Source organism: Megalops cyprinoides, chromosome 5, assembly GCF_013368585.1.
Source record: "Megalops cyprinoides isolate fMegCyp1 chromosome 5, fMegCyp1.pri, whole genome shotgun sequence".
In the NCBI taxonomy this organism is placed as follows: Eukaryota; Metazoa; Chordata; class Actinopteri; order Elopiformes; family Megalopidae; genus Megalops; species Megalops cyprinoides.
In genome coordinates, this window is record NC_050587.1 from 32,992,961 (window position 1) to 33,017,626 (window position 24,666).

The following is a 24,666-nucleotide window of genomic DNA, read 5'->3' on the forward strand; positions in this document are numbered from 1 at the left end:
AGTTCCTGAAAGGAATAGATCAGTTAAGTGATTTGTCATCAGAAATATTACTTGCACTCCATTTTTATCACTTTGAAACCATGCACCTTGAAACTGCGATTCTGCATGTTCAGTGTGACTTGGTTGGAGACAAGTGGTTGAATACAAAGGTATGCAAAGGTATATACAAAGGTATGCATTTATTAAATTACAAACTTTTGCACAATTTTACATGATTTGAAGATCCAGAATAAATGTAACCGTAACCAGAAAGCGTCATATCAGTGTCTGTTCCATTTTTCAGAATGAAGATCACCATGTACATGCCATCCAGCAGATGTCTCCAAGCACTGCTGTTTTACAACTCTGTCAACTTACTGTAGTACTAACAACCCCATTGGAGTAGCATTCCTCTGATCACCTTATGGGGCCAAACCATGTTGAATAATGTCGCAACTCATAATCTCATTTCTTCTTTCTCATAAACAAAACAGCTGTTCAGTATCACAGCTTGGACCACAAATCCTGAATTCCTCTGCTTGAGTCTCACGTCGCCAGGGCCAGAACCCTCAGCGCAGACTCTTCCACTGTAACCATGGCCACCATAGTGGGCAACTCCATCTACACACATTCATCAAAAGTGGATTGTAATGGACACTTATTAAATGGGCAGCATTAAGCTTGTATGAATTCACTGAATCGATGACAGCAAGCAGGTGTTACAGCCTGTTATTTAGGAAATGGAACTCAGGTCATATGATTCCTAACCCAACCAGAGGGAAATCTGCTTTCTTTGTGAAGCATTTGCAATGAAAAGGAAACCCTTTCTTTGTCTTATATTTTATTGAAACATTAAATTTTACAAATATACAATATATAAAATGACACAAGGCCCTGATAATTCGAAGTGTAAAAGCACCTGGTAAAACAACTGTTGGCATGGAATTCCTTTTAGCGGCCATCCTGATTTGGGGCCAAAAAAAAAACAAAAAAACGGTAAATTCACAAGTACAAAATGCTCACAAAACCAAGAAGGAAAATCTTATTTCAAATTCAAAAACCACCTTACAAACCCAAGTCAACTTTCAATAGACTGACATATATCCACATATTTACAAACTTCAAATTCAGTTAAATAATATTTGTTTAATAAAAATACTAAATCAGCATCGAGAAAAAGAAAAAGTGGCATTGCGTTTTCGCTGCTTGCATATACAAAGACAGTTAAACTTCAACACATTGAACAATGCCGAATAAGCTTTCAAAGCTGAAGAAACTGAAGATAAAACAAACTGATAAAAAAAACTGAAGATATGAGCTTAATAGTAGACACACAGTTGGATTCAGATGTATCAGCTTCTCCAGGGAGAAGTTTTGGTCCAAAAATTCCAAGGCCCCATTGAGAGCAACTGAAAACACCCCATTCACAAACATCCTGCAGAACCTGCTTTTGTTCTACCCCAAAGGGCTGTAGCATGTGAGTAATAGCTACTCTACTGAAAGTAAAGAACTAACATGCATACTCACTGCTTACAGTGTGACTCACATTTTGGAAAAAAAAAATCTAAATAATACATTTATACAAGTGAAACATGGATCTTTATAAATGAAAATATAAATATAAAGCCCATTTTCTCTTATTAAAATATCAATCTTAAAAGACAAATCATTCCTGGCTTGCTGTGACCTTGTCAATTTTTCCTCAGATGTGAAAGCACTTTCCAGTGGGGATCAGGCTCCACGGTCAAAATCGCTGACCCTTTTCTTGATGTGGGACAACTTGGCCTTCAGATATTTGCACCTTCTCTTCTTCATCTGGTAATCTGCAGACTGTGGAACAGATGAGGTGAGCCACATATGGTGTGCCTTAAAGAACTCCTATAGTAATACGGTGGTGCAGCAAAAAAAACCATTGTGGGAGTATATATGTGGAACTATCTGACTTACCTTCTTTAAGTTCCTCAACCTGTCATATTCATCCATGGCATCCTGTTAACAAACACAAACATTAACCTCCAAACATCAACACATTAACCTTGAACCCAAACACAGTCATAACTGAAACCAAGAGAAACAAGAAAGAGTACATAAGGTCAAGAGTACATCTCATCTGCCAATGGAATTATAATCTGATTTGGTTTAATGAAGTCACAGTAATTTAAATATATTTAGCTCTCTGTACCAATTCATACCAAAGGGCATTGGTTAACAAATTTGATAATTAACAAAATAAATTAATAAATAATGGCCCTGAAAAGCCGAACAGAAATCGCATAACAGACCCCATACAATTAATAAATAATACATTTTTCCAGTGCATCAGACATGTTTCCTTGGCTTTCCCAGGCTGTTTTTACAGTTCCTGTTCTTAAGTCTGCACTATCTGAACCGGCCTGTCTGGAATTGCCTCGTCCTCGTCAGGACACCGGAGACCTCCTCTTCATGGGAAGGCAAGTCTCCCACACTCACCAGGAACTGCGGGCTGCCCTCCTGCAGGTCGTCCAGCTCCCGGTCCACTGCTGCCAGGTTCTTGTTGATCTCATCCAGCTCGGCCTGGAGGGCCTTGTACTCCTGGTGGTCCCTGTCGAACTCCCGCTTGTATTCTGCCCTCTCCTGCTCATTGGCGATGGGAGGGAACTCACTGGATCACAGAAAGAGAGAGAGAGAGAGAGAGAGAGAGAGAGAGAGACAGGCATTTTGTTACCTTAGGGTGAAGCGGTGTAGCATACCGAAAGGTTGTTAGTTCAATTCCCTACAGCGGCACTGCTGCTGTACCCTTAGGCAAGGTACTTAACCCAGAATTGCCTCAGTAAATATCCAGCTGTATAAGTGAACAACATGTAAAAATTGTAATTTATGTAAGTTTCTCTGGGTGAGACCATCTGCTAAATGACAATAATGTAATGAAATGTAATTATGGTAACCCCCCAAGAGAGCGCACAGGTTTTATAATGTTTTATAAGGCACCTTAGTTTGTTGGATCCAGAATTAATAATACAAAGCTGATGCCAAGCATATTTTGCAGACCGCTAACAGCTGCTGATGTGTGCATGGTTTACATAACTGTTTCATATACTTTTTTCAGAAACCTCAATTTTGTTTCAAGATCCAGTTATTGTGAGGTGAACAAATGTTCATTTCTTCAGGACACAGGACAGGCCCAGGTGCCTTTTAAAACAGGTTTGTTTATTTGAAGAGCAAGGGGTGGGGTGTGTGTGTGTGTGTGTGTGTGTGTGTGTGTGTGTGTGTGTGTGTGTGTGTGGAGGGGGGGGGGGTCAGACTTTTGTAATTGTAATGAGGGTGGTGTAGAAAGAAAGGTAACAACCACCCCTCCCCCCTCCCCCTCCCCCCTGTCTAAGTAAACATTATCCCAGAAGGGATTAAGCCCACAGCTCCCTCATCTACTCTGCAGGTCAAAGCAAACAACCCACTCCCAAGTCCCATCAGTTTTACTCCCCCTGTCCCCTCTTCATGTAGTCATGGCTACCCAGCAACACAGGCCCCACGTCCCTCGCTTACCTGTCAAAGTCATTATCGTCCAGCTCCTCCGCAGACTCCGCCCCCGTGGCGTAGTCGGTGTCATAGTCCTGACCGTCAGCGCGGCGGGGTCGCCTGGCCCGCCTCTTCTTGGGCTTCCCCACGGAGCTCGTCATCTCCGAGCCGCTGCTATAGGGGGCCATGCTGCGCAGGGGGACATCCTCCGTTGGCTCTCTGCAGGAGGGAAAGGCCGACAAATGTTAGAACGCAGCCAGTCCAGCTCCCATTACACTACATTATTGTCATTTAGCAGACGCAGACTGATCGACTTGCATATGTTACAATTTTTACGTTATCCATTTATACAGCTTGATATTTATTGGACCAGCAACCTTTTGTTTACAAGCCCTCCTCCTTACCACTATGCTACACTGCCACTCCCCTCAACCTTTGACCTCTGGCTTCCTACAAGCTGACAGGCATCTCTTCAGCACTTTCTGCATTACCACAGGGTATCCGAGTATGATCCTGAAGCACTAACTCAGACTATTTACATATTTACTTGAGTTGAATACAGTATTCAGTAGTCATATTCACTAAGGCTTAACAGTATCCAACTCACTATACTGTATGTCTGACTACCTGTAATACAGTATGCGCACTCAGAAAACCATCATGACGATTGGTTTCAACAACAGTTTAAATGATTCAGTTCAGCCTGCTGATGTTCATTTCCTATACATACAGTAGACATGTCTGCAATTTAATTTTTAAAAATAAATATACATTATCCTTATCCGTTTGTCACAACTTGCAATAATCACCTGGGTGGTCACTGAAACCACACTTAATTGAGGGTGTATCATTCATGTGCAGTTGACATCTTCAGCTACGTTGGCTGTTTACCAGTGTACAGTCACAACTAGTCTGTAAATTAATCTGGCCTGCGTGTGGCTGGGTTGTATCAAGGAGCTGAGGAAAGGGAACACAAGTGTAAATGTATATATGCTGTCTGTTTAACAACATCTGGCCTAAAATTACAATCGTCTGGTTTTCCTGTTCCTGATGAGTTTGTCATTAGCTTGAAGGTATTCTGCAGTAGAACAAGTATGCACTGTTCCAAATAAATGAAATCTACCTAATGTCTGGTGTTCAGTTATACATGTCAAAGATTCATTTTTCCCTCCATTGACTTCATGTTGAAACTCAGCTGAAGTTCAATTTTCAAGTAAGCCGAGGAGCCCAAAATAAAAATGGGATAGCTCATATGCTTTGGTTTACACCGACAGAAATTACTGCTTAACAAAATGACTCATTTTCATTTATAGTGACTCACTACCAAGATCATCAATTACGAAAATGACTCAAGGTATGCATTTCGAAAGACCTTTTTTTCTATGCATATCCAGGCTTAATCAGACAACATCCAAGACTGTAAATGCATGCACCGTCATCACACGATGAAAACTGATACTAATGAGTATCTCATTAGTGACATCATCATATCGGCCTCATTCTAAAGATGACAGACATCTTACTGTGTGACCCCACACACACAATCCAACCATTCCACTGCTCTGACTGTCAAGCGATGGCATCTTTGATTCCTAAACATAACAAGGCTGTTCTGACATGAACGTTGATGGAATTCTCGGCCCACGCAAAACCTCTCGATCTAATTAATACAATGTTACTCTCAAATATTGCAGCGATTGCGGTTTATTTAATCCACAACCCAACATGGTCTTTGACTCTCAGCCCCCCCCTCCCCATTTTTCCCCTGCACACCTTGATCATTTTAACATGCAGTTGATACTCAAGTGGAAATACCAGCCGATCCACTGCCATGGTCACATGACCAGCTTCACCCTGAGGCAGGGAGAAACACTGGGAACGACGACAGAAACAGTCAGCCTGATACCGCAGAACTGTGCCATCGCGGTTTGCAATCTCTCCCGTGTCATAATAGGGGAATGTCAGCCGTGACCTTAGTTACGCACGACCCTTGTCATTGGCTGGCAGATCTCGCTTCCCTTCACTGAGGAACTTCAGAGCTGAAATTCCAAATCTGGTGGGATGCAGCCTTGGAGCACACCCAGCCCTCCAAGAAACACAAGTCTCAGCTTGTTGCACTATGCAGTTCATCTACCATACTAAACTGCAATAACAAAAACAAGACCAGGGAAGCTGTGCATTTCTCAATAGGTGTAACTCCTTTGGTTTTCTGACTGACAATCTGAGAGAGCAAGCCAACTTTACTGGTCTTAACTGGTCGACCTAAAAAACATCCATGTATTATTTACGTAAATATAGGCATAAATGTGCATCACTTTCCAGCTATGGAAGAAAATACATGAATTTTAAAACAAGCGGCATATAATGTGCAGACTGAAGATCTAATATATCGCATGACATACAAAATATACACTATCTGCACAGGCAATAGCTGGACATTAAAGGACAGTGGTCAAGACTGGAGTTTTTTTCCCCCCAAAGCAAGGTGCCAGTATATGGATGAATCATGTACTCTCCACCACAGTAACAGTTCCACACTGAGGACTCCTGACAGCTACTGGAGGGTGAGATGCAGAGGAGCAGCTCCACTCACACTGGGCTGTAGCTGTAGGGTGGTTTGTAGACGGTGCTGTTGTCGTCCAGCTGGCTCCGGGACCCTCCCAGCTTCTCTGGGAATTCGCTCAGCACCCCCTCTGGTGCCACAGACACATTGTTGACCTGTGCAGGGGGAGAGAGGACACAGACAGGGGTTACCCTAGGACAGCAGCGCCAGTGACGGCCCGTGTGGATCATGGGGTGGGGCTTATCCCAATTTCTGTGGCATGAAGTGGCTGGTGTACAGTACAAGTACACCCTCTGTGCAGGACAGCAGTCTATCACACAGCCGTTACCCACATTGTTATGTCTGTTAATGCCAACGGCCACAAAGAGAGGCACTGTGACCTTTTTTTATAGAGTATTTGTTACAATTTGTCCGGGAACTGAAGCACGCCCTCAAACCACAAGATCACTAGAGGTTAGAGCTCAGGTGGGTGGGTAGGTGTGTGGGTGAGGATTACTTTAAGGTCTGTCTACAAAAAAGGTAGGGTATTTATTCTGTGGTGGGAGAGAACAAGCTGATATCCATTCATCCATCTGATATTGGGGTGGCAGGGATAGTATAGAACAGTAGCTACTAGTAGTTACTACTACTAATATTAATAGGATTAAGCTTCTTTTTGATGACTTGTGGCAGTTTTTCAGAGTCCCTGGATTCTTTTAATAGACTCCAATATGAAAGTGCTGTTATTTATTAATTAATAAATACATTCATTAATAAATAAATATAGCACTAAAACTTTATAAATAACAAATCAAGAATGTCAGTAATAGGATGCCATCACTGAATCACATTGCAAACTGGTATGGTAATTCCTGTGTTGTACTCTTAATGTTCTTTACCACAGTTTTCAATTATAAGTGTGACATCAGCACTACTATTCACCTAAATTAAGCCTGTACATAGCCAGCACAAACCATTGGTGGCATTGTAACCTACTGGCCATTATTTAACAACTGCAATTAACTGTTCTGAATGGGAGATCAAATGAAAAGAACAAAAGCCTCTTGGATACTGATCCAACGTCCACTCCCGCCACAAGCACTGATGCGATTCAGGTTAAGTGCCTTGTCCAAGGGGGAGTGGTGTCCCCCCCCCCCGGGAACTGATGCAGCAGCACTGCTTCCCACAGAGCTGAGGACACTGTCCCACAGCAGTTTGTTCCACCACAGGCCGATTTCTCAGTATCACGTTGCTTTTTAGCATGTCTGTATGGTAAACAGGCTGTGGGATTTCAAGCCTGCTCAAACCTGTTCTGCCACTTTTCAAATTTCCTCTGACGAGCTCAAATGCCACAGGTGGTGTCACGCTCAGCAGATAAACAGCCTCTTGCATAGAAAGCTTCACCGACCAGAGGCGGCAACACTGAGTTAGCCTCTTTCGTAGTGCAATTTGTGAAACCGCAGCCAAATTTTCCAACGTTAGTGTAATACTCATGCCTTTTAACTTTTAGTTAACTGTACAGAACATGAAGACACAAGCATGACAGGATCATAGCATTGTAATTACTTTTTTGTTGTTTTTGTTTTGACTTTATTTTTGTTCTTTTAACTTTGACTGCTTTGATGATATGTACTTATATTGAAATATTTTATTTGCAAAAGGATAATTCCAAGTAAACTAAGCTTACTACAGTGTAACTTCAGTGTTCATTTGGATCAAACAGAAAAGCAGCAAAAGTGGTCATCAAAATATTCCTTCTGATACCAAATTTAAATGGGTATCTGGAAATATTACTATAACTAGGGGAAGAATTCTGAAATACTGCACACAATACAGAATTAGTATTTTTCAACTGGCATAGATCAGAAATGCATGCTTTAAATGAAAATGAATACAAAAATGCGAGAATATTCAACATATTTAGCAACTGTATGTGAAGTCTCAAAAAATACTCATGTGCACTCATGTATGTGCACTCAAAAATAATTAAAAAAAAAAAAAAATCTTACTTATCTGAGGGTGTCACAATGGCGGAAGTGAAACTATCCCTGCTAGCCACTCCCTGAAACTGAGGCATGAAACTCCCTCCCCCACTCCACCCCTCCCCACACACGCAAAAGACAAACAGGTCTACCCATTCTACCTGTAACACTCAAGAGTTCCTGTACAGGTGCTATAAGGCTAAATGCAGAACCTTTTACTCAACAGGAAGGTCAGAGGGCACTCTTTGTGATCTGCAGCTAAAACATAGAAAATATTTACAACTGTGCATGCTGATCTTTGACCCTACACTGATTAGGAAGCCACAATGAGACAATAGGAACTGATACAGTTGTGAAAAGGAATTCCAGCCACTTGCACTCATAACTGTCATTCAGCAGCTGCCTCTGTCCAGAGTGTTCCACAATGCATGACACAGCTGGAGCAATTCTGGATTTTGTTTCAGCTATAAAGTCATTTAAATGCATATTCAAGTGCATATTACATATGTAAAAACAAAAAAATATTTAACATAAAAAAATGGATTGGTTCAGGGTTTAAAAAGATGAACAGTATTGGTTATAGGGATTGTAATAACAGGCTACTGATAAAAACACATCTGAAGTTTGAGGCATTGAATGAATGAGAGATTTGCTCACCCACTCCTCCACGCCATTCGCCGGAACTTCCTCAACCACCTTCACGCGTTGCCACAGGACGTTGTCTTTGCCGTGCTCCCCGATCTTCTGACGCGTCTTCACCGCAAAGACCAAGATGATGATCAACGCCGCGACCACCATGAAGCCGAGCACAATGGCAATAGCCTGGGAGGAAATGGGAATCGAACCAGAGGTGAGGGATGAGGGGTCCCAGCTGATCCACCACAGAGATCACATTTTACACTGTCCACTGGATGACTACCAATTCCCACTGACCACTATTACAGAGATTAAACAAGGACAACGGGAGGCTATGACTTGTAAACATAAAAACATAAATGGATGAACCAAGAGGACAGTTATTTGTAATGTAACATGTACTTAACAGAATTTAAGTCCCTCAATATTTGAAAATAAACTGAGGATAGTTTTCAGCTGGACATACCAAGCACTCACCAGGTCCAAAGACCTTACTAAGCTGATTCAAACACGCTTAGATATGTCCAACCACACACTTTCCCTGGGTTTGACTTCCTCATGGAACCACCCTGGGTACTCATAATGTTGACCACAAAAGCTTACAGCTATAAGTAAAATCATGGTGTCAAAGTCAGATGCCAGCCCTCGCTCCAGTAAGGAAGGAGAGATTCTTGGTATATGGGTGGAACAGTCCTCAGTTTTCTGATCAGTAAGTAGTATTTTAACACTGATCTCTGGGAGCTGAGAAGACATGAGAGAGCACTCACCTCCTGTGGCTCCACCACACAGTAGTGGTACAGGTACTGGTTAACAAAGACTCCAGAGGGCTGGGGGTTCTGGTACTGGGCACACAGGGCCACGATCTGGTTGTAGTAGACAGAGCCGGACGACTGAGCCATCGGGTTGACGGCCATCAGGTAGACAATGGTGGCTATGAACATCAAGAGAGCCAGAATGGCGCAGATGATGATGAGGGCCAGGTAGAACTTCCGTGTACGCGCCGAGCTTTGCCGGGACACCACCATGATAAAGATGACCAGCATGGTGATGAAGGTGATGGCGGACATGGCAATCATGAAGCCCTTGCCCCGTCTGGGGTCGTTGTAGTTGCCTCCCAGCTGTCCGTAGCCATAGGCGTTCCCCGCGCCGTAGCCCCCCCCGCCGAATCCACCACCATAGTTGCTTCCATAGCTTCCGTAGCCATAGCTGCCTCCGATACCCCCGAAACCAGACAGGCCCATGTTGGTGTCCCAGGCCAGTGTGGACGCCACGCAGGCAAAGATGGCCACACAGAGGACGATGGCGATAATGGACACGATTTTGATCACCCCGGGCGGGGATGTCCAGCGGTAGAAGTGAAGGAACTCATCATCAGGGTAGTAAGAGTAAGCCGGTTGGGGGGGGACATCATACAGCTCCCTGCTGCCATGGCTGAGGAGGTGTGGTAAGGGGGGTGGGAGCATTATTAGTATAAGAAGAAAGAGGGATTCGGAGACAGCGTAGATGGTAAAGAATAAGGAAGAACAAGAGAAACAAAAATGTCTGGTTAGTGGGGCATTTCACACAAATGTACAGTATGGGTCTCCACTAATCTGACACAATGGCTACAGTGAAAGCAGACCATACTGGGCAGCAAGTGAAGTTCTATGGATGAAAGCAGAGGCAATGGCTTGGAAGTAGAGACTTACAATCCATCGTCAGGATTATAGGGAGGTGGGCTCCCGTTCGGCCTTGAGGACATTCTTCGCGTTTCCCCTTACAGCACTGGGTTGAAACTGAAGGAATAAAATTCTGTTTCATGCACAAACAAAAGAAAATGGATTAAGTCACCTGACCATTTTTATCTTAACACAAAACTGCCAGAAATATTTTTTTATGTCTAATGAGACTAACAGTGTCTTTAATGGCATAGATGAAATCTGTATCTTGAAGTGAAAGCTTTATAAACAAGCATTAGTACAGAATCAGTTTTTGAAATTACACTTAGAATGTATGCAATATATATAAATCTATCAAGCAATTTATTTCCCATCTGAAACGATACAAAATATAAATGCAACCATGAGGGATGGTGGTGGGGGGGTATTAAGTCTGAACACATAAGTGTGTGTATTATAAGTAGTTATTTCATGGTTGTTATGACTTAAATCTATAGATGCATGAAACAGACCTGTATGTTTTTTTTTTTTACAAATCCCTGAATTTTTCATTTTAATCATTAAAGACTTTTTAATGATCACATAATATCAAGACAAATTTAAGCACACCAAAACAACCATGACAGATTATACTTGGTCAAGGTGTGGCACTTTGCTCCCAGATATGTGTACTTACACGTTCAAATGGGTTTCTAACTTATAATCAAACATGAATTGGTTCAAGTGCAAGGAGTTAATCACCAGTTATGTTTAGTCGTGGTGCTCTGGTGTAACAACAAAAGTTAAAAAGACTCTGAATTCCATCATAAAACAGCAATGGGTATAATGTGTCATGTTAAATATCTGTAAACCATCTGAGATTTGTTGTCAACAGAATAATGTCTTGAACAGTGGTATTTTGCGTTGTACCACAGGATGTGTTATACCCAAACACCTTCCTCACATTTTTAATATAATGCTTATGATACACAATAGGTAATGTTTGCCCATGGCAGAAATTTATGGTTCTTTTCTGTTGAACCCGAAATGCCAGCACCTTTCCTTCCTTACACTTCTAAATCTATTTTTAAGATAATGTTGAACAAAATACTACATTTTTGTGTCAGTCTACCATATAACGTAGTGCTCAATGACCTTGTTATTAGCGTGTGCCCTGCCAACAGAGGAATGTCGGGTAACACCCCTGCACTGCAGCTAATAGCTAGAACATCTTTTTCAAAAATCGCGAGCGAGTGTACTGCGAATTAAACAGACACTTGTTAAAACTGGAATACTGCTTAACATAAGTATGGTCTGGAATATCACACAAACCTAAGTACCGACTTTATCATGTCCATGCTTTATATATCAACACGATCTTGACATAGCCAACCAAAACCAAGTGGTCTGCTTTAGATGACTTCTTTGAGTCACACTTCACGTTGGTCTTTCTGAGAGAATACACATCAAGTTGAATCAGCTTGGCCCATTAAAAAAACATGGGCATATATGTGACATCATGCCAAGACAAAATTTTCTTGAATGTTTATCTATCAATTTGGTAGTTTCAGGACTGCTGAAGCCTGATTCTCAAATTCAACTCTTCTGAGTCTCTGCGAATATCTCTACTCTATATTACCATGTTACTTCACGTTCTTTATGACTATTAAGGACGAAGTAAGATGTACTTGTAATATTTTGACAAAACCAACACGTCTAGGCATAACACTAAAAGAAACACTCATAAATGATATAGCTCTTTAGTTAGGCTACCTACATTTTGGTTGGAATCCGAATTTAACTTTTAAGAAGTTATGAAAATACTTTGGTGGTTTTGAGTCTACTAAAATTAGCAGTAAGTAAATTGTAAGTAAGTAAATTGAGAGACAAAATTAATGCAGCCTAAACCAATTTAGTGGCTCAACTAACAACTGGCTGTATAGAAACATAACCCACCAAAATGCGATGAGGCGCGGCTGTTTTTAGTGTAATCCCCAAGACAGAATATACAATCCTGCGTGTTGGAAACTAGTACTATATCTACAGTAGACTTCAGATTCAGAATTAAGCCACTGGAATCGCTTCGGTATACACAAGCGGGTGACGCCGTTTGACAAAGGAATACAAAACTCTACAGCACTTCACAATTTTTAACATAGCAATAACTATATACCTGGAGTGCGAAAAAACAATATTAGATACCGTCGTAAATATAACGTGTATATAACTGCGGTGAGGTATATTATTATCACTGAAAACATATTTAAAGAAAAACAAACGTACCTGTTGCACACGTATTCCGGGTAAAACAGCACTCTCCTTTATCGCGACTAGTATGCCGATAACAAGCGACGCACCCAGAACAGGTGAGAGCATCACCTGGGTATTGTCCGCTCCGCCCAGATAGCGTCACTCCGTCACACAAAAAGGGTGTAAAATTTCATCCCATCTCCGCCTTTATTAGGTGTGGTACTATAGATTAGCATTCCGTGGTTTTGCTGCCACCTACTGTACGCATGTTAAAACATTACATGCAGAGTAACGTAATTGTACCGTGTTCCATTACGTCCTGTTTCAACCAAAGAAACTCCAAAGCACTCTATAACAAATAAAACATTAATGGAATTGATGGGCAAATTTTAACTAAACAGATTTTAAAGTAGAGATTTATTTTTTATTCTCTTGGTCAAAAAGTGTTAAGATGCTCCAAAATCTCAGGTTCAATACCCATATGCGGTACCAATGTTGTACCCACGAGCAAGGTACTTGACTCGATTCACTTTAGTAAATAGCCATATATATCATTTAAAAAATGTTAAAATAACTGACATAATACAAATGTGTGACAACTAGTACTTGACAGGATATATGGAGTGCAAGGCAGAAATATCATGTGCACTATATGTGTAAAATGTACTGAATGTTGAACTAACACAGTCTCCTTTTGGGAGGTTTATTTTATGACTGTTGTAGACTACAAAGAAAAAATGGCATCCGTTTTGAAACATTACATTTCATAATCTATTATTGTCTCTTTCTATGGTATTAATTATGCATCAATACACAAGACTATATTACAAACATTTGAAGTGAAATGATTTAAATGAACTAAAAAAGCACAATTTGACATTAATGGAATTAATCTCATCTGGAGCATCCCAGATACAGCACTCAGTGAAGGGAATATCTCGGTCGTAGATCTCTGAGTGGTTAGCATTATTGTGGCATTAGTCAACCAGAGGCATTAAGTGACAAATTAAATGATAGTATTATATGAATCATCACCTGGTGGCTCAGTTGGCTAGTCACTCATCTTTATTAGAGGCTGAGCCATGTCACCTGGTCTTGCAAACAACTGCCATCTGCAGACATTAACTGGGACCATACAGTGGCAGAATAAGTTGGCTTCAATTCACCAAGGTAGGAATGAGTTGGTCGGCCAACCTGTCTTCCCTCTCATGGCCCTCAAGCACCCTGACATTCAACAGGTACCTGTGAGTTGCATGGAGTGCAAACGCTTCATTCATTCATCAAGGAGTGGACTGTGGATATTAGTGAAACTAAAGTATCCAACTGACTTAAAGCATATACATTATACACATTCATATACTGATCAACTCCAGCACTTCAAAGATAAACATGCTGTGTTACAGCCCCAAAATCAAATTTCTCTTATTAACTAATTAACTATTGTTAGTTCCGAAAACTAACAATAACATTGACTGGATAATCATTTTAGAGTCATTGGACTTCATCTCTCTCAGCTAGCTGTGATTGCTTAGAATATGGTTTATTTGTGTTCCCATAATAGGCCGGTCAACACATGCATGAAAGCCATCAATAAAATAAGGGTTTTAGTCATGTCTGTGACAGAAGGTTATATAAATCATTCCCCCAACAGTTAAAAAACTAGAAAGTCTAGGTTTCTAGAGAATCTTCTTGCATGTGAACTGCACTTTCGGTACTATATAATTGCATTTTAATGTTTTTAAGCATGGTATTCTATGGAAAGGTGCATAGTAAGACTTAGATCAGGGGTGTCCAAACCTCTCCTGGAGGGCCACTTGTCCTGCATGTTTTAGATCTCTCCCTGCTCCAACACAGCTGATTCAAATCATAGGTAATAGCATAGGCATAGGTAAGTTATAGTGTGTAAACAAGAAAGGTAACAGAAAGAAAGGTTACAAAATAGGCATTTATAATGAAATATGTGGATCGGCGTTGTGCAAAAGGTTTTAAAAGGTTGCTTTAAGAGCATCTCTGTACCATAGTCCACGTGCTGTGCAGTAACTGTAGTAACGGCAGCTCCCTGAGAGAAAATTTGAGAGATACAGAAAGATGGTGATATCAAATATATACATTATTACATTATACATACATACATAAATGATACATTATATACACATTAACAAATACATTCATAGAAGACATGTTTCTAGCTTCACACCATTACATTATTCATTTTTACATTCATTTAAACACATTTACACCCATATAAACACATCCAGTTCACCCCATACATACTCGTTCTAATGTCCTTCAAGAAGATATTGTGCCCATGTACCATCTGTGTTGCATTTTCCATAGACAAGTTAACCATGAATCTGCCTGCCTCCATATCCTGACCTGGCACTCTGTACTCTGTACTGTCAACTAGAGTTGTGCTGAACCTACAAACCCCCTCTTCAGAACATGCACAAACTTATTTAATTTTACTACATATCTATAGCCATCGATATATTTTATTTCATTTTACTTTGTTTTTCGTTATGTAAATTAGAACAGCTTATGATTTTTATTCAAAATATGTGTTTTTTTTTTAAATCATAAACAAAATTTACAAAAATGTACTGTTGATTTTGTATTTGAAAATGATACAAGAATCCATCCCCAGAGATTTTTTTCCTTATATGTTTGCAACAAAATACCAACAGATGGAGCTATATATCCATTAAAGAAGCTGCAGCACAACTCGAGGGTAGCATGGTCTAGAATTCTAAACAATAAATTACTACATAATCAAACTATAGAATTCTTACAGCACATTAATTTGTCAAATCACCTTGCAGCTATCATATAAATCTAGCACAGAAACATCAAAAATAGATTTTTATTGATTCAAATATTCACAAAGTACCTTCAGAGGAAAAGAAATCATACATTTGTAAATGTTATCTTTGCCTCTGACATTTAGATTGCAGGGACAGTCAATTACCTCTCTCTTGTTGTGCGGTTTCCTCAGGGCAATATCTAAAAGTCAAGACAAATAACCCTGATTGACATGCATGTAGATAAATTATTTTTACTTTACTTTTGCCTTTCCTCAGCTTTGCATTATTTTTCTGTCATTCATGCCTAATTTAATGATTTGATTTTCTCCTGAATCAGTAACTCATGTTTCATCATAACTCATGTTTCTGCTAAAAGTCTCTTTTCTCAAGTAAATACTTCTGCTCATTTAGGTTTTAATCCAGATTTTACTTACATATTACTTTCAAATTACTACATTTGTGATATATTTTCTTTCATATTAATTGAAGAGCAATTTTTCTATCCTACATTTTGTTAGATTATGCTCATAGTTTTGTCATTGGTGGCTCAGACATTGTAAACTGCACTACACCTTTTAAGTAATGAATTACAGTGTCTTCCCAACCTCACCAGAGATGTTGAGAATAAAATATATGCATATGCCTAAAACTGTAAATGATGTTGACCTTTCAACTTTGACAGTGTAAATGTCAGATAGTTATATTATGTTATATTAGTTATATTAGTTATGTTATAGTTGTAGAACAACGCTGTTTGTTTGGATTAAATAGAGTATAATCGCTTTGTGATTGCTCCCTATTTTAAAAAATTATGTTAGAAAGTTAAAGACAACGCACGTTTGGTGGTTAGGTTGAATAGGCGCCTTCTTCTAATATTCTGCTATACGTTTGCATGACGTCATCATGGATCGCGTTGAGTTCTGCGTAAGGGTTTACATTTATTCATTTAGCAGACGCTTTTATCCAAAGCGACTTACATAGGTTACAGTTCTTTACAATGGAGCTGGAAACAGCTGGATATTTTACTGAGACAATTGTGGGTTAAGTACCTTGCCCAAGGGTACAGCAGCAGTGTCTCAGCGGGGATCGAACCGGCAACCTTTCGGTTACGAGTCCTGCTCCTTAACCACTATGCTACACTGCCGCCCGCAGGGTTCCCTGCTGGGGTGGGCTGGTCTGTGAAAAGAAATTCTTCTCACTGAAGTCTTACTCTCCTAAAAACCGAACAATAGCTATCAATTCTTATAATGTCTAAGATGAACATAGATTTAAGTGCTAAATTCTTTAACCTTATACAATGTCATTATTTCGTATCATGAGACACAAACTTGGACCGTCGGTTTCAGGGAGTGGCGCTACCCTTGCGCATACGAAAAGCACAAGTTCGCCTGCATCATAACTTTGTGTGCACTCGGTGTCGGTGAAGGGTGGAGTTTGTCACCGCCTCTGCAAAACGGAGCAGGGAGGGAGCAAGAAAAAAAAAATCACAATCTGACATTAACCAGCATTCGGAACATCACTTTGAGCTGGGGGAAAGGGATTTTTTTCTCCGATATTTAAACTTTGAATAGGAAAAACATCGTCGGTAGAACAGACGAGAGGTAAGTTGAAAACCGTTTGCTTGCGCAAGTTCTGCTGAAAAAGTTTTGCTTACACTGGGTGTGAAGTTCCTTCCTATGTTTAACGTTCAACTCCACTACACCGAAGACCGCACGGAATCCTTTACTTTCTCAAAACGTTTACCCGATTATTATTTAATCTTTCCCCTGTGAAGTACATGTTGCTGTTGGACGTCTGTGGGGAAATTCGTGTGACAATCGTCGTCAGAGTTTTCGTACAGTCAGTAATCCTTAAAGTTCAGACTGCATTCAGACAGGAAAAGCTATATACGAGGACAGAAGTAATCACTAGTCGGAGGTGGCAGTTAACTTTTTTTCTGTGCTGTGCGAAGGAGCTGTGCTTGAGACGCGTAAACCGGACGGAAAAAACTTCAGTTACAGCTAATACTGCTGCTTTAAGATCGAATGTCTTTAATATGACCTATGAATAAGGGGGAAAGTAAACAAAGAATACTTTTCTTAATTGTTATTGGAATTATATTTGGCCTGAAGACAGAATTGGTTGTGTTCTGTGCATGCTTCTTTTTCGACAGTTGAACAAATGTGAAATTTCAACCTCGTACTACCTGTTAGTGGTTTACTTTCCCGTCATTCATACTACTGGTCAAATCAGAATCAGAGTTTTAGTAGCAAAAGCTGTCGCCGTGAAACTGCTTAACGTGACGGGTAAACTGTTGAGTGGGTCGGTGTCTGAGGCAAAGTGTATCCTAGCTATGTTGGTAGTCTAGTTACAGAATCAACTTCAGATTACATTATTGCGAAGGGTGAAACACAACGTCACCAGTGTATTGTACCTACAAATGAGAATAAGTTAGGAAATCTTCTGTCGCGCTGGGGTTTTGCTACGTTTAAGAGCCAGTCGCACAAATTAAATAGCTGAGACTGCATAACAATAGGCCTGCATGTACTACACGCTACAGGACGCGTGTCTTTGTAGCGAAGACTCTTTTAAGTTTTCGATTGACAAAACAGCGTGAGTTACATGCAAAGTGTGTTTATTGCACAGTGGAAATACATTCTCTTGTAGCAGCACCGCGGACAAATGTTGTCTAAATTTGGGCTCTTTTTTTTTTGCTTCCAGCTAAACCTTTCTGTGTAGAAAGGTGAAGTACGTTGTGATTGTCAGACAACCTAGGGAAACGCAGCCTGTGGCAGTTTTTGCGACATACACCAGTCACTGTGACAAGGGGTGGTGCCAGCTTCCTTGTCAGACAGCCAAAGAAATTATGTAGCCGGAGGCGAATGATTTCATAGTGGACATTCAAATCGTGGGCCAGATAGGCGCGATAGGCGATACGATAGGCTTTTGTCCATCTGCATGGTTATGACTGTTAATTTTTACCTTCGAGGTATAGTGCAGAATGGCTATTGTTAGTTTACAACGAGTTTATAAGCCTAGTTTGGTCATTAATACGTTACGTACGTGTTCCGAAACTGGTACACGTGTGTGTAAAGGAATGCCTTATGTGTGGACTTGCATAGATTACTACACGCGTGCACATGCTAATGTTTTTGACTGAATCAACAACACAATATATCATTTTCCGGGTCTTTTTTTAAAACTCAAGAAAGAGAACCTATAAATGGGAAGTAGACTCCACTGGAATTTTGAACTAATGCTGGTGGTGTGAATTCTGAATTAAATTTGATTTTCTTTTACTTTTTCCAGTTAGTTTAATTTAATTTGCAAAAGCAGAAAGTCTGTTGGTTTAAATTAAGTTGTGTCCTTGGGCTTGTTTGAACCAATTGTCTCTTGTAGCAGTGAGAACAGTTCTGCACAGTTGAAGATATGAGAAGTTTTTGCTGTTTACACGCTCTCTGAGAAATATCAAATGACCTTATTGTTATGAACAAGGATGCTTAAACTGTTTGAAAATGAACCTCAGGGAAAGTGTTTGGTAGGATGTACCAAGCACCCTCCAAGGGGTTGTCTTAATAAATCCTTGGCATGTCCAGCCAAAAATTTTCCCAGAGTTTTATGGTCGCATTCTTCCAACTTGGGTGCCATTAACAGCAGATTGTAAATCTGTCTACCACAAAACACTTGAATTTGGACCTTGAACAGATGTTTAGAAAAACACACGACTTGCATAGAATCCCTTTAAATAATATGTGTACTTCAGGGCATTTTGCTTGCACTTGAAACATGGCATCTGCAATTTAGAATTAACATCCCTTACGCAGATGATATTGTTCTCGGCTGCTCTAAATGGCTAGAAAACGTGACTTCCTTGAAAAATAATGAAAACATTCTCGAGTATGAGCACTTTATACCTAATCCCATCTTGACTAAAGTAAATCCATTGTTTTGTTATTTTCTTTAGCATAAGTTCTTGTAGGAAAGCAATGTAAATATTCAGTACTCGCACGCTGTTGCTTGCCAGAACAATCAAACATCAATATTCGTTGTAAAGTACCAAGATCAAGGGGCTATTAGACGGAGTCTGCGTGATAGGCCTTTTTGGGCTTATAAATCTCCTCAGATAAACAGTTCCACTGAATAACTGCCAGTTTCAGACTGCAAGAATGAACTCCGCAGCAATCGAGCCGAAATGCCTTATCACCGTCATTCATCACATCGGTTTGACAGTGGGTGGTTTGCATGTTGGGAACAATTGTGCATGACAGAGCAATTTGTCCCATCTACTTTAACCCACATAACCGAAGGGAGGCCAGGACAGCTCCACTTGGCTGGGTGAGATCGTCTCGTATCGTCTCGGCATGATGGAACCCGCGTCTGCTGCTAGAGGCATTCTCCGCTGGTGACTCGCCCTGCTCCGAGGTGGCTGAGAGAGCATTCAGTTCAATTATGTCTCGCCACGCTTGTGACTTGTGACTCGAAGTGTGCATTTGCATTGGTGCGCGTTTGTGACCGACTTTTTAAGACCAAGAGAATAGTTGCTGGAGACCAACACATTAGCAATGGTAGCAAGTCATTGCATGCACTGTGCTGATTGTCCACGCGCAAATGCTCTAATTTTGGGCTGGCTGTTGCGAAACAGTCAAGCAAGGTCAGATAAAGCTGTTGCAGTTGCAGCGGGTTTGATACAAGCTTGCAATAAAGGGCATTGCACTGCTTAACCGCTGAAGGGGTCTAATTCACAGCAACAGACTTATTTCTGGAGTAACCAAGTGTAATGCTGATGGTGAAAATGTGTGAGAATTGAAAAGCAGATGAACCATATCGATCACTTGCTGTATCCCATGGCTCTTTATTGTCGCTGTCAGAATTCATTCCTGCCAGTCCATTTCATTGTCAATAACGGCCTTGGTTGGTTGTGCCCTTTCATGCTCCATTTCCCCAGCCCGTAAGAATGACATAAAAATTTTGAACAGGATTTTGAACAGAAACCAACTGTACGACAGAGGAAATATTCATTAGCGTCCACACTACCTCGTGTGCTGTGAGTTGTATATGGTCAAATCACTGTCATCATTTTGAGATAAGAATGTTATGGGATACGGGCATAATGTGTAATCTACTTAAGAAACAATGAAACTCTCAAGGCCAGAGGACTTTTGTAATCAGGGAGGAAATGTCCACTCCAATTTGCCACTGTCTCAAGGCTTAAACTGGTGTAGAGGTTCTTTATCCCACTGTGAAGAGGGTTTGCAATCGTGCTGCATGAGACTAATAATTCTGTGTGTACCCTCCCATCATTTGAAATGCCGTGTTGATTTGCTCTGAGCGGAATAAGCACAACAGTCTGCAGTAGACTGGTTGAGAATATGGTAAGAATAAGAGCTGTTGATTGTCCAAAAACAAAAGCCAGTTGGGGAGGATGTTGTTCAACCTGTTAAAGGTTCGCTGTTGATGCTGAGCAGTAGTGCAGGTATTCGCAGGAAGCTGAGATCTCCCTTGATAAGCTGTGTGCTTGCACCACGGTGTATTTGTCTAGTCTTCGTCTCACACTGTTTCTTCATCGATAAGAGCCCGGACGACATGTGAGCTCAATCAGACTCTGTATCACAGGAAATGAGTCTGATTGTTTTGTCCCATTTTGTGGGGAAGACGTTACTCAGAAGAGGATAACTCTGATCTGTTTTTTGTTGTTTGTGGTCTTCCTGTCTCCCCTGTTTTTTTGAAAGCAACAATGTTTTTACTTGCTGCTTGTTCAATTTCTTATCCTCACTTTAGAGTGGCCAGAGCACTTTGTTGAAAGCTCTGTAGGTTGCTAATACAAGTGCTGAACAACTGTTCATATCTTGTTTAGACAAATGTTAAGGAGTTATTTAAGCAGTCAAGTTGCTTGCTCCTTTCTTTTGTCTCCCTTTTTTCTTATAACGTATCAATTGCATATAAATCATGGTTACAATATACTGCATTTAATTTCCCTGTCCTGGGCAGTGCCTTGTGCAGTGATGCATGCGGTGTGTTCAACACCCAGAGATCATTATTGTCATTAGCAGCAGCAGCAGTAGTTGTAGTCGCAGCGGTGCGGTAGTTGTTGTATGTTCAGTAATGTCGGCCCGCCTGTTTCCTTTTGTTCACCCAGTTAGGAGGGTTGAATGGGTTTGCGCGATGCCGTCGGTGTTAATGTCCGAGGGAAAGTCGGGCCGGGGCCAGGAGCACATGCGAGACGCTCTCCCGCGCAACAAGGTGGCCATTGATGGCGTACTGTGCAGCTTTGTGGTGGGCCGCCGAGGAATAAGGACGTCATTGTCCTGCCGGAGACTGGGTGCTGGAGGGGAATCCTGCTGATGCCACAGGAGGGGAGGTAAACGGTGGGAGTCGCTGGAGTCTGCTCCCTGCGCCCGCCGGTTACCCACGATGCATCTGTGTCGCTTTGTCGTACGTCCGCTTGAATCTTGAATGGGGAAGAGTGGCTAACAACTGTGAGAGGAAGCTGTTTGAGCCATTCCAGCATTTGCCAGCCAAATGCCAGTGTTTAGACTACACGCCAGCAGCAGGTGTTATGATAACTGGCTTATTTTAGATGGGTGAGGAGATGGGCTTACTTTCATTGTATTTTGGTTGGAGCTTGATCAGTCACACGTATAGTTGTTTTATTTTCTCAACTGCTCAAAGTTGTCAAAATTGTTGCTCGGAGTGCTTTAGTGTATATACATTCTGCTAATTTCATTTGAGGTTTTCTAAATGTAAATCATTCCTCATTAAATAAGTAAATATTGTTTGAAAAAACTAAAATGGGTTCATATAGAAATCGCGTAGCTTTCATACCTGGTTCATTTGAAGTTCGACTATCTGAATTCCATTTGTTTTGACAGATTTTAATGCTTGTTTAAGCGTGCACAGAATATCCAGGCAAGAAATTGTTTGTACAAGGTGGTCTTGGGTCGAAAGCTTGCCAACTCTGTTCCCCTTCAAAGTCGACTGCTCTGAAAACAATTGCGCTACATTTCTGAATAACACAGCAGTCCCTTCAATGAAACCCATTACCAGGTGTCAATGATCCATTATTGATGTCTCTTCCTGCCTGTGTAGCATGCTGTGTAATCTTTAGAGAAGGGATTCCTAAGATTTTTTGGCTTTAAATGGACATTTCCTGGTCAATGCAATGACAAATATTGAATTAATAAAAACAGTTTGGAGGCAGGAATAAGTTTGACCATGTTTAAATATACCAGTGACCCAAAAAATGTATGATTGAAAACAAAATAAGTTGCCATAATTTGTACTTTGATAGCATTTACATTATACCAAAAGATTTGCCAAGGGAAGAATGATAGAAAGTGGATTGCTCACTTGGAGGGATCTTGTATTTGTGCGCACTGGTCAGGTTCCAGTACATTCAGCAGTGTCAAAAGTATTGTCTGAAAGCAACTGCCATCACACCTGTGTGAGTGTCAGAAGACCCAAAAGCTGGGGGTCAAAGGAGTCGCACTCACGCCCATTCGGAACAGCGGTCAGCGACAGATTAATTACATTACCTGGTGAACAAAGAGTGAGCACTTCTTCTTCAGGGGAGGCCCTTGGAAAGGTGTGCTTTGTGATGGTGTTTTTAACACTGTAGCCGTAAATACGAGAGCTCCTCTGCACTTTCGCATGTCATTTTTATTGAGGCCCATTTTCTAATGCAAGCCGGTCTGCTGACACAGTCTGTGTTGTTTCTGCAGGAAAGAGAGGCTGAGAGGAAGTGAAATATGTGACCAGTAAAGTTAAAGGGGAGGGTCGGACTCGGGGCGTTGACCCAAGAAGATGCATGTTGTTAAATCCATCCGAAATGAAACACGCTTGTCTGTTCCAGTAACACCAGATACATGTGGGGAATGGACCACCACACGGCCTTGTGTAGGTCAAGCCCATGTTTACAGAGGAGTGCTGTTTCTGTGTGTTCGTCTGTCACGTTCAGTGTTTGACTCTTAGACTTTGATGTTTTTGCTTGTGTTTTTACGTCAAGTCATGATAGCCTGAGTCCTGAAAATTCACCTGCTGACAAGTTACTGTGGATACTGACCCAGTGCTTGTGTTATTGAAATACTATGTTGAATGCATAATGGGCTGTTTTAAGTGTCCAAAATGGTGAGAACTAACAGATCAAATACAGTGGTGGCTAGCTTTTGAGGTGCGGCTTTTGAAGAGTATTCATATTCCCGGAAGGTTAAATTCACAATGCAGTAGTTGTAAAGGCCAGGAGCAGTTCAAACTCTCACTCTGTGTTCCCAAATATGTTATTTTCAGGTTTTGGACTGCCTTTGCATTTTAACATTTGTAGTCATAATATTGGAAACCTAGCTTGCTGTGTACAGTGAAACATTACAACGAGTCATGCCAGTTACAGGAACATTGATCATATGCGACAAGTCTAAGTGGTCTAAGTCATGTATTTACAAGGTCAAATAAAACAAGCCAGAATTTACTAAATAAAATGTAAATGTGAACACACCCTTTGACTCTTAGATGCCCATCTTAAGATAGACCTGTACTGGGGTGTTGCCATAGATATCACCATAGAGATCACATAGATACCATCATAGATAGTCTAGACCCCTGCAGCAGCTGGTCTCTGGCAGTTAAGTGTTATATTTAGGCCTGGATGCCTTTGAAGCTGTCAAGTCCACCTTAAGGGGGTCGGATGGCAGGGACTGTGGTGGTCTCTGAGACTGAGGTCATCTTTAGGAGTGAAAGCTGCCTCTGTACACACTTATAACTTTTGGTCCTCTTAACTAACTGTACTTGTCACTGCTCGTTGTTGATTCAAACATGATTTTTTTTTTTTTTTAACAGTCTTAATCAGTCTTAATCAGTCTCAAAAAATGCACATGCCAGATTTTGGATACTGAGCAACTGTTTGTAATGAGTGATATTTAATGCTACATTGCTGATCTAAACCAGTGACTCTATTTTAGAACACCTAGACAGTTAACTCATACTTTGGCACAGCATTGGTTTGCCTTTTGGTTAAAATGCCATAGGTTGCATTTGCATTGTGTGTATATACGGGCCATCATCATGGTTCTCCCTTGGTAATGTCCATACTTGAATATCCCAGCTTTATTTCAGATTGGACTATTTCCAGATCATTCAGGGTAGTAGTACACCAAGCTGTAGCCCTTAGAGTGACTCCACCAGTGTCACAGCTTTTGTGTGTGAAATTTCTATCCACGAAAATTTGTCATTCATGGACTTTTTAAAAAACATTTTACAGCTTTTTGTGTTACATAATATAAATGCATATTTATATGAGATACTATTGTTTGCCAGGTCAGTAAAGCTAAGCTTTTAGAAAATACCTGGAAGCGCTTCATTAAAAATGCATGAGATAT

At 40.8% G+C, this 24,666-nt stretch overlaps 2 protein-coding genes across 2 annotated transcripts in view; one reads left to right on the plus strand and one right to left on the minus strand.

The window, feature by feature from the left end:
* Window positions 1-1,610: 1,610 nt before the first annotated feature.
* Window positions 1,611-10,421, minus strand: oclna (occludin a). Its single transcript, XM_036528336.1, has 8 exons — window positions 10,320-10,421; window positions 9,399-10,062; window positions 8,653-8,817; window positions 6,065-6,189; window positions 3,499-3,690; window positions 2,449-2,620; window positions 1,927-1,968; window positions 1,611-1,809 (listed from the first exon to the last, which is right to left on the minus strand). Exons 1-8 carry the CDS (start codon window positions 10,370-10,372, stop codon window positions 1,711-1,713), a joined length of 1,512 nt encoding a protein of 503 aa, XP_036384229.1. The 5' UTR covers window positions 10,373-10,421; the 3' UTR covers window positions 1,611-1,710.
* A 6,336-nt stretch (window positions 10,422-16,757) lies between these two features.
* tln1 (talin 1) overlaps window positions 16,758-24,666 on the plus strand; it is a 97,413-nt gene continuing 89,504 nt past the window's right edge. Inside the window, exon 1 of the mRNA XM_036528135.1 lies at window positions 16,758-16,920. The gene's annotated coding sequence lies outside the window, so the exon portion shown is untranslated. The remainder of the gene's footprint in view (window positions 16,921-24,666) is intronic.

Coding starts and splice junctions, on each gene's coding strand:
- oclna (XM_036528336.1), bottom strand. CDS start 10,372: ATGTCCTCAAGGCCGAACGGGAGCCCACCTCCCTATAATCCTGACGAT. Junction 6,190..8,652: donor CGAATGGCGTGGAGGAGTGG/GTGAGCAAATCT, acceptor CCCCCTGCACAG/GTCAACAATGTGTCTGTGGC. Junction 1,969..2,448: donor AGGGCAGCCCGCAGTTCCTG/GTGAGTGTGGGA, acceptor GTTTGTTAACAG/GATGCCATGGATGAATATGA.